We start from the raw sequence: 10,363 nt of genomic DNA, 5'->3' as shown, positions 1-10,363 counted from the left end.
GAGCTGCCGCTGTCGCCGGGCGCCGCGGCGCGCAGGGCAGCGGGACCGGCCGGGTTCTCTCTGCTTTCTCCAGAGCAAGAAGCACGCCAACAAGGTGCGGCGGTACCTGTCCATCCACGGCGGAGAGGAGCTCGCCCACGGCAAGAAGATGAAGCTGGATGCGAAGCAGGTGAGAGGAGGACGTGGAGCCCTTTTGGGACCTGTGGGGCCAGAGGCTGTTGTATGGCCTGGGCACCTGTATTAAAGAAATGAAGAAAACACTCTTCATTTCTCACAGCTCTCAGAAAAGGCGCTGTGGGAACTGAAGAGCTCGGTGGCAGGTCTGTCACCAAGCTTTGCCTTTGCAAGCACAGTTCCTGCCGCCCTTCCCATTTAAACAGTCCCCAGGAGTAGGTCTTCATCATTTAATCTAACACTCATTGCCTTTTAGTGACAGTCTGCTTGAAAGGGCAGGGAAAAGTGAATAAGAGGAACAACTTGTCAGGTGTTACTGCATAACCTTTGCTGTCACAGAGAGCACGTTGGGTTGACCGTCTACTGGAGTTTTCTTTCCAGAGCTATCCTTTTCTGACTTATTTAGGTTTCCTCGGCATGTTGGTCAGTAAAGGCACCACATTCCACTCGGCCATCTGTCTGCCCCGTGACTCATTTGGGAAACAGATTCTACTTTTATGATTGCTTCAGCTTTAATCCCTCACTCTCCGGTATTTGCGGTGAGGGGGTGGGGGATAAAGGCGGATGCCTTCTCACATAGTGTTAGGCTTAGAAACGACCGCTGCTGCCTTCTCCACTGGCATCGTGTTGCAGATGACCCAGCTGATAGTGATGTTTGTGCTTCTCAGTTCGCACCTTGCGGAGTAAGAGGCTGCCTCTTCCAATTCTGGCAGCCACACACTTAACCTTGTCCTTAACCCATCCAGCCCAGGGCTGCCCCTCTGCCTGGAGCAGTTTGCTGACAGGTTAAAAAATGTAATTCCGTGCAAGGACACTCTCCAGTGAGGGAGAGGATGATGCTGCATCAGGAAAGTGCTACTCAGTCTTACTTCTTCAACTTAACACCCAAATATCTATGATTACTTTGTTTTCCTAGAACCCCGAGCCTTAGTGTTTCTCCTCATAACAAAGAGGTTGGACGAGGTGACCTGCAGAGATCCCTCGCAACCTCAGCCTCTCTGCGATTCTGTGTGCACAGGACAGCAAGCAAGAAGGCAGCAACGGGGAAGACAGGAACAAGTGCTGTCCCATCTGCAACATGACTTTCTCCTCTCCGGCCGTGGCAACGTCTCACTACTTGGGCAAGACTCATGCTAAGAACATGAAGCAGCAGACGCCCAAAGCAGAAGGTATGACTGTCTGCAGCACCTTCGTGTTGTACCGGGGGGCTGTTCAAGCTAAAGAAAAACTTTGGAGATGTTATTGGACCCCAAGTATAAGCTCTTCTGAGGGTGTGCGTACTCTTTCCTGTGAAACCTGCAGTGCACCTCCAGAGAGGTGGCCTCTCTCAGCAGCCTGCTCGGTGGGTGAGCATTGGCTAAAAATTGCATCTTTTTTTGTTTTGCTTTGTCAGGGAGAAACACAGCTTGCAGCAGTGTTGTACCCATCCCTGTGTGCAGGGACCAGGAGAGAGCTGATTTTCAGGGACCATGATGTTCAGCTGCAGAAATGCCAATGCAGGATACGATGCTCGCTAAAAGCTTACAGGGAGTGAAGTGATGAGTGAAACTCCGGCACAGCAAATTTGTCAGGGTTGCTCAACTATAAAGATGAGGGCTCAGGGAGCCTCTGAGGTTCAGGGAGTTGTGAGCTGCAGTTAGCTGGGGACCGGGAGACTTCAGCTGGAAAGCACTGGTATGTGCTTGTCCTGACTTTAGGCTTTTCCCACGGCAGCTGCCCTTGACTGCTCTCATGATGAGACACAGTCCAGGCAGACCTCGGGTCTGACCGGTGCAGCTCCCTGTGTGTCCCTTCCCTTTGCTGGCAGGTGGAAACGCCCAGGGGGTGCAGAGGGAGACTCCCTGCCCAGGACAGGCAGAGGCAGCCAAGAGCCTGGGGTGCTGTAGCTGGTCTGGACAGAGGGAAAACACAGTCTCTGAGTGCACCTGAAGATGGCAGCTTGTGTTAGCTCTGAGCTGAGATCTTCCAGGCAGAAACTGTCGGTCTCAGGGTGTCTTCATGGCTTTGCTAGGTTGTATCTGCACAACAAAGCCACCTCAGGGATGAGGGTGGCCCATGGGACGTTTTTGTCCTTTGAAGCCCCTGCTTTTGGGTATGAGAAGAGCCTTCAGGAAGGGGTGAACGTATGCATGAGCAGTCTGGTGCATCACTTCAATTTCGGCATGAGAGGAGCTCTCTGGTCCTTAGAAGGTTCCTCGCTCTGATCTTTGGTACTCCAGACTGAGAGGGTGCGGGTTTCTCCATCCAACAGGAGAGCTGCTTCTCCGTGTGGATTCACTCCATTGGACCCAGTCCTGTTTATGCTATTTCTCAGGCACAACTCATCACGAAAGAAAAAGTTTAGAGGTGTCCACGGTCCAGGATCAAGCGTTTCCGGAAAGCCACCAGCCTCTGCTGCACAGGGGCTTGTACTCGTATTTGGGCTGTCTCCCTCTTTGTTTTCCCGGGTGGTGACAATAGCAGGTGGAAGCTCGTCTGTGTCCAGTGTTTTTTGGACATGGCCATGCTCATGCTAACTCTGCTATGGAGTGCAAATCTGTTTGGTCTTTTTTTAAGCCCAGACAGTTTTTTCTTGCCTACTCTGCCTTGTCTTGCCACACACCTTTCAATTCTGCAGTGTTAAGGGAAGAAGTAGGAGCAGTGTGAATTTATCTAGGTGTCTTACATTGTCTGTCTAGGTTTGGGGTTTAGGTGTGGTGTTTTGTGTTGGTTTTTTTTTTAATGCAGGTTTTGGGTAAGTAAAATGATTGGGTTTTTATCTCTGAATTCTCTGACTGACCAAGAGTTTGGATTCACCCTACAGAAGCAGCACCCCAACAGAAACATCCTGCTGCCCTCCCCACCTCTACCACATCTTCTAACGAAGAGAACAAGGACATTACTGACCCGGACAAGTTCTGTAGCCTCTGCCACGCCACTTTCAACAACCCCCTTATGGCAAAACAGCATTACGTAGGCAAGAAGCACAGAAAGCAGGAGACCAAACACAAGCTGATGGCCCACTATGGCCGAACCCCTGATGCACCAGCATCGTCCTTCATGGGTGAGTTCTCAGCGGGCAGCGCTGATAAATGGCTGAAGAGCAGGGGGGGAGAGCCACAGTCTGTCAGTCTGTGTCTGAGAGAGCTTTGGAAGAGAGAGCCCATGCGGAGGGAGGAGGGGAGGATTGTCCATGATGGAGATCTTGGTTCTGCACTGTAACATTGGTGTGGTTGATGTTGTAACCCCCGGCAGCAAGAGAGGTTTTAGGCTGTAGCTTCTCGTGACAAGATTTGGGTTGTGTTTTGCAATTTTTTTCTAATCGGGGATGTGTCCTTTTTATTCTCTGTGCGGATAATCCAGGGATTTTGGCCAGTGCTGTTTCTAGCTAGGTGGATTGCATCCAAAATGGAAAGATAAAAGTAGCATTTGATGCTTAAGAAACTTCTTCAGAGGGCACTAGCCAAAGATGCAAGAAATAGGTTTAACTGCACCTGCTGCTTCAAAGGACATGAAAGCCAGAGAGATTTCTCCCTGAATGCCTTTCTGCCTCTGTGTAGGCACTTCCATCTGATGAACTAACACAGCTCTCTCTGGAGCAAGCAGGAATGTGGGGAAAAAAGGAGCTATTAAGGAGGAACTTTAGGCAGACAGTTACAACACATTTGGTTTATGATCTGCTGCTTATGAGCACTTCTACGTGATGAAAGCCCTTGGAGTCCAGTGAGAGCATTAGGAGCTCAACAGTAAACTCCCTTGTTCTTCCCAGCAGCCTCCTGGTGGCCCAGGAAGTCTAATACCTGCTGGAGGCTTGAAGTAAATAATAAGCAGACAAACCATCTTACAGTCTTCTTCGGGGGCTTCTTTCTCTGTCGTAAAAGCCCACACAAGCAGGAGATTAATTATTCTAATTCTTTGCAGGCCACCTTTAGGTCTTGGTAGCACTTATGAGAAATGAGGCTCAATTGTTCGAGTAATATTCTCTCCCACGTTGCATAGCCATGTGGGAGATGGAAAAGGTGCTTGGTATCCAGCTCTACCCATCTGCTCTTTACCCAGTTAGTGGGGTCTGATGAATGGCTCCACTCCAGTGTGACTCAGGTGCTGACAGTGGCAGGAGCCCCAGCCCAGGCAGGGTGGGTGGGCAGCACCCTTACCTGTGTGAGTGAACTGCGGTACCTATGGACACATTTCCGTGGCACTTGAGCAGTTCAGGTGAGGTTTTGGAACCTGGGCCGTAATCAGGGGCTGTTTGGATGTAATGGGCTGCAGTCAGGGATGTTTTCTTCTCTCTTTGCCCGTCTCTGTGTGCTTACAGCCCTGCCTGTCCTTAAACTCCTCTCTGCTGGGATCTGGCTGGCAGCAGGTAAAGATGTGCTCTTCAGAGTGCAACACCGCAGTGTTTGCTTGAAGTTCCTCTAGGAAACACTGCTTTGAGGTGCAGGGGTGCAGTTTAGACAATTTTGTGCACACCTGTTTGCTGGATTTGCAGTAGAGAGATGTTGGCCTTGATCATGCGGGGAGGCAGATTTGAGGGCTGTAACTGCTCCTCTGGCCTTCCCTGCCTGAGTCCAGCTCTGTTTTTAGAGCTGAATGACCCCTAGAGCCTGAAATCTCTCTGAGGTGCAGCAGCCAGGTAGGGAGATGTCTGCTACATCCTGTGCTGTGCTTCTCACTTGGTGATTACGCTGCTCTGCACCCCTGGGGTGAGTCCCTTTCACCTTAAGGAATTGTTTTCTTTGCAAGACTCCCAGGCAGAGCCCTTCCCCAGCGAGACAAAATTCGGGATCGCTTAAAGTCTTGAGGACAACTGCCAGGATTTTCCCCTGTTAGGGACTCCCGTGCTTAGCTGTGCTGCCATGCTTGCCTGTTTGGTATCTGCGACCTCCTGAACTTCCATTCTAGCTGGGGTTGTCATGTTACACAGAACCATTGATCTGTCTAGTACCACTATTGTGGGAAAGTTGTTGGTTTTTTTGCAGTTAACTGATACGCTGGCTGTAACCAAACTGCTGGAGGATAAAGCTTAATATTCTCAGTTGGCACCTCAGCAAGGCTCAGCAGAATGCCGCATTGTGGAAGTGGACGTTGTGTGTAATCTCCTCTGGCTGCTTTTGTCTTATTGAGACACTTTAAGCTTACAAATTAAGTATCTCCCTCATTTTCTGTTAGGAGACAAACAGATCAGGAGAAGTGGGAATTTGGGAGAGAAACGGAGTTGCAAAAGCTGTATAACATAAGGTTTGGTGCCCTAATGCTGAGATTTTGACTATGTCTGATACAGTGAACTGTTTATAGGAAATGTGTCTTTGTTTTTATAGATAAACAAACCTGTGTTCTGACCAGAAAAGCTTTTGTGGCTTAGCAGTTCCCTCGCAGTGACTGGCCGATACATGGTGGGGTAGTGGGATTCTGTGACCTCCCTGCCTGGTCAGGTTATTGACTTGCTATTTAGCAGTTGTTTAACACGTGAAGTGATTGATTATCTCACTTGTTTCTACCTCAGGCCCCAATTGTTGGCTAGCTGTGTGTGCTAACATTGATGTCTGTTTCAGCTGGGAAGGGGTACCCCTGCAGCACGTGTAACATAGTACTCAACTCCATAGAGCAGTACCAAGCTCACATCAGTGGCTTCAAACACAAGAATCAGTAAGTAATTTTCTTGTCCAAGTGCGTTTCCAGCCTCACTGATCAAATCAATGGCTCAAATATAACTTAAAATGCAGTTTGAATGTGTATTTCCAGCTGACGTGCAAGCAGAACAACAGGGTTTGTGCAAGCTTGCTCCGTTTGTCCTGCAGCGGATTCGCTCCAGCAGCTCCCTCTGCAGACAGCTCTGGGTGCTGCTGGAGTGGAGCTGCCTGGCAGTGGCTGTTGGTTCCTCGTGGCTCAGCTCAGCAGGGACCTTTGCAGTGAGCGAGTCCAGCCTGGCACCCATTAAACACCGTTTCTCTAACAACTGAGATTTTAATTTAATTAAAGACTGGCTCAGTGGAGATCTGCTTGCCATTCTAATCTCTCTTGGGACTGCTTGTCTTAAAATTTGGTGTGTAGTCAGCACGCTCCAGAAACTGTATTCCTGAACTCACTCTCGCAGCTGGCGAGTTAAATAATGGCATCTCCTGCAGGTATTTTTAATCTGAAAAAAACAAGCTGCCAGATAATGAATACTAAAAATACTTGTTCTGGACACTGACAAAGTTCAGATCTCTAATTTCAAAGCCCTTCCCTAAAAGAGGCTCAGTAATGAGCCTGGGTTGGTTACGGAGCTTCTTAGAAGAAAGAGGTATTAGGAAACCCTACCTGAAGTGAGGGCAGCCTCGTAGCCAAATTTCCCAAAGAACACAGGAGGAAAACGGGGATCTCATGTTGCCCAACTGTGGAATAACAGCCCCATGGTCCCTTTGCTCTCTGGAGCACTTGGTTGGAAGACAAATGCTCCATCTGTCATTCCAGGAAAGTTTCTGCTCTTGAACAGCACAACTGGATTAGTGAATAGCCGGTATCCCAAGCTATATAGGTAACATTGAGGATGTTCCCAACACACACACATCAGTGTTCCTTTGAGGACATGGATGTTGTCGGAGTTTTCGCAGCCACACAACTCCCTTTCAGAAAGCTGCTTCTGCATGCAGCTGTTCGGTCCTGTTCCAAGGCAGCTTCTGCAGCTGGGAGAGAGGCTGGGTACTTGCTTTGTAATGGCAGCTCTTTAACAGTCCTTGGGCTGTGCGGTCGCTAATTCTGCCATGCTAAAGGTGTCTGTTTACACACAGGCACTGAGGGCGAGGATGCACTTGGAAGCTTTTCTGGCAAGTTGTTGACTTGGCTGCAGCAGGCTGTTGCTCCACTGACAGCCGTGCCTGCTGAGCTGTGATTGCAGCTGGCAGATTTCAGAGCGCTTCTGACATTGTCTCCTTTTCGTTTTTTCCCTTTCTCTTGCTCCCCTCCATGTCCAGGATGCCCGGAGCAGTGCCAGTTGTTGGACCGTTCCCGTCACAGCAGTATGTCCGGGAAGAGTCAACTGCCCCAGGAGGCTACAGTTATTTCAGCCAAGACTTCTAGAGCAAGTTGCAGCACTGTTCTTGGAGTTGTTGGTGGCCCAAGAACGCACATCCTTTGCCAGCCCACAATGGTTTCATTATCCCTCTGGATAAGCAAAGCCCTACCCTCCTGTATGCACCCGTTGAGCAGAACGGGGACTGAATCCGTCAGAAAAAGCATCCAGCTGGAAGAGACTTGCTAGACAGCAAATACTTCACTCCCTTAGAGTAGTTTTCATTGTGTAATTGCTTCCTGTGAAGGTGGGTGCAGTGTGAGAGGAAGTGTGTATCTGGTATAAAGAGGGTTTGGCAACAGGCGAGTAGTGGCCACCTCCTCCCTCACCAGAGCAAATAATGGATTCCTGAACCTGAGGGCCAGCCTCCCATGCCCAGAGATGGCTTTTGCTGGAGGAGAGCTCCTAGACCGTAGCAAGCAGTGCTTACGCAGCGTGGATGGGACACAGTGCAGGTTGCCTGGCTTTGTACAGGCCTAAAATAGGAAATAACCAGCGTGGCAGCTCTTTCCATGCCTCCTCCAGTCAGGTTTGTGTGCAGAATTTTGTGAGCCACTGCTTGCCATTAGAGCCTTCACAGTATCACAGCCGTTGGGTCTGGAGCTGGGTTGTGTGGGTCTGTGAGTGAGTACAGCCTCTGGTGTGCAAACTGCTTCTGGGGGGAGCGGGGGACTGTGAGAGGAGCTTGAGCTCCTGCTCTCCGGACAGCCCAACCCTCTGCTGTGAGGATTTCCATGTGGAAGGAAGTAACCGTTTAGCCTGGTTTCCTATGGAAACAGGCGTACGTCGTCATTCACCGTGTGCGTCTTCTCCCCCCATGACTTAAACCAATCTCAGCCAAACTTGGCAGCGGTGGAGATCTCCAAGATCTGAATGCAGTCAGCAGAGGAAGGTAGAGCAGGGTGAGTTCATCTCTAATTCTGAGGGTCTGAGTGGAAGTGCAGCATCTTCCCTACTACCACCAAAATATTCTGGGGAAGGAGGGTTTTAAAGGAAAAGAGAGAGAATAAATGTAGATACAGCAAGAAACTGTAGTATAACTTGGGCAAATCGCTAGCTGACTAAAAGCTACAAATGCTTTGGAAAGCTGCCTTTGTTATTCCTTCATTAGACACTACTTGCCCAACCCCTCTCTTCAAAGTTCTTACGCGTTTGTACTGTCCTGGAAAAGGGATGTTCCATATTTCAAACCCGGAAATTAAGACTGATGGTCTCTTCATGGTGCTAATGTACTGGATCTGTTAGGAAAGGCCCCGGAAGGAAGGGCAGGCATCTGAGACTGTTGTGCATTTTGGACAGTTTCTTTAGATGTTTTGCCTTAAGCTAAGGCATCGCCTCTTCTTTGCGAGCTCACCCCAGGAGCCACGTGTGTTGGGCTGGCCTCATGTTCAGTGTCGGTGCCTCTGTGGACCTGATGTGCTAGTCCGTGGCAAGCATCCTGCTGGTTTTCTTCCGTGGGGCAGAAGGACACAGATGTGGCCCCTCCGAGGACTTGCCTGGCCGGTGGGGCTCAGTGGGGCTGGCAGGACGGGTGACGGCCGTGGGCAGGCCACACTGCCAGGGTGGGCTGAGCCAAGCTGCTGCCTCCCTTTGCGAGGCCTTGGCAGCTGCTGGAGGGTGGGCTGGAGCCCTTGGCTCCCAGCGTTTTGTGCCAGGGGAGCAGCTGACACCCTCGCAGGGCTGGGAGCTGGGCTGTAGAGGCACTTCCAAAATCCAGTATGTGCTGGTTGGGATAAGCAAAGAGAGAGAGAGAGCTGGTTGCTAATTGAGTGCTTGGAGCGAGTGCCTTCCCTTCCCCACTCCAGGCCGTGCATGAGCTTTGTTTTTCTTCACCCTGCACAGAATCTGCCATCTTCCCTTAGGACAGGCTCCTGCTGGTCTGGGTTTGCCTTCCTAATGTTTTCCAGTCTTGCTCCACTGCTGAGGTCTGACCTTAGTCTCCAGCTACAGAGGGAGTCCTTTTAAACCTCACAAGCTGATCAATGAGCAGAAAATTGCGATGAACCGAAGGAGGCGTTGTCCGCCTGATAGCCCTGGATGGCCTCCAACTCCGATCTCTGCTGCTTAGCTCTGGTCCCGCTGCACCAGGGCAGGTGCCCGCTAGATGTGCTGTGTATCGACACCAGGAGGGATCCATTGCCAGCGCTGCCCAGTCCGGTGTGTCACTCCTGTCTGTGTACTGACAGTTTTGCCTTCCCCTGTACACAGTGTTTGTGTATCTGCTGTTTCCCCAAGGTGAAGCTCTCCAAATAGAGTGTTTATTACTACTTTTGGGTGCTGTCTCTCTGCTAGAGCCCTATCTGGGATTTTGCCAGACTTCAGAGAACAGGATGCAGACGCCTGTGAAGTATTTGGGAGGGGTGGGAGGCCTGTGTTCCCATGTGCCCTCATCGAGGCCCTGCTCTCATCCCATGGCACCCTGAGGGCCAGACGAACGCAGTGCGTGCCTTCCTCTGTGCCGCTCTGGTGAGTCATCGTGGCCTTGGGCACACCGCGGTCACCAAGGGGAAGATGGGACAGTCTGGGCTGGGAGGGTGCTGGCACTGCTGCAAGCTGTTGTGCAGCTTGTGCTGAAAACATCCGCGATTGCCACAGGACGCTGGGCTGGTCCCTGGCACAGCCGTGGCATCATGGCAGGACGCTGTGCTGCTAGCTGTTCATACACAGCTCGCTGAGCTGGGCTCCAGTGCCTGGAACTGGCTGTCCTGTTCCTGTCCTGCACAGGGGAGCAGCACAGGGCCTTGTGCTGGGACCAAGGGCTGTACCCCTGTCACATCCCCTTCCCCGGCAGTGAGATGTCTGGCGGGGTAGCCACAATCTGGTGGCCCTGCCAGCCACGCTGGGGGCTGTGGTGCTCATGGTGGATCTATGCTAGCCCCGACCCAGGTAGGTGCCAACATCACTGGTGTCCCCGTGCTGTTGGTGGATTACTCTCAGAGGGCACCAACACCATGGGGCGCAACACGAGGGGAGCTGGAGCCTGGCTGTGGGACCAGAGTCACCATGGGAGGCTGAGGACAGAGCACAGCTCTTGTCCCCAGGTTGCACACCAGTGCCCCTGCCTGGCTGTGGCCTGGGTTGCCCAGTCCTGCTCCTCCCTGCCCGGGCCTCTGCCGGCAGCACCTCGCTGGGTTGGGGCTCTGGCTGCCTGCGCCC

At 51.4% G+C, this 10,363-nt stretch overlaps 1 protein-coding gene across 1 annotated transcript; it reads left to right on the top strand.

The window, feature by feature from the left end:
• Positions 1-68: 68 nt before the first annotated feature.
• On the top strand, positions 69-7,424 carry LOC104535403 (zinc finger protein 346-like). Its single transcript, XM_010186604.1, has 5 exons — positions 69-169; positions 1,193-1,343; positions 2,978-3,217; positions 5,709-5,802; positions 7,110-7,424. The coding sequence occupies exons 1-5, from the start codon at positions 149-151 to the stop codon at positions 7,213-7,215; spliced, it is 612 nt and encodes a 203-aa protein (XP_010184906.1). The 5' UTR covers positions 69-148; the 3' UTR covers positions 7,216-7,424.
• The last annotated feature ends 2,939 nt before the right edge of the window (positions 7,425-10,363 follow it).

Source organism: Mesitornis unicolor, unplaced genomic scaffold (genome assembly GCF_000695765.1).
Source record: "Mesitornis unicolor isolate BGI_N332 unplaced genomic scaffold, ASM69576v1 scaffold40876, whole genome shotgun sequence".
NCBI classification, from domain to species: domain Eukaryota; kingdom Metazoa; phylum Chordata; class Aves; order Mesitornithiformes; family Mesitornithidae; genus Mesitornis; species Mesitornis unicolor.
The sequence above is the reverse complement of the archived record's forward strand: the minus strand, read 5'-3'. Positions and strand labels throughout refer to the sequence as shown.

Coding starts and splice junctions, on each gene's coding strand:
- LOC104535403 (XM_010186604.1), top strand. CDS start 149: ATGAAGCTGGATGCGAAGCAG. Junction 1,344..2,977: donor GCAGACGCCCAAAGCAGAAG/GTATGACTGTCT, acceptor TTCACCCTACAG/AAGCAGCACCCCAACAGAAA. Junction 3,218..5,708: donor ACCAGCATCGTCCTTCATGG/GTGAGTTCTCAG, acceptor TGTCTGTTTCAG/CTGGGAAGGGGTACCCCTGC.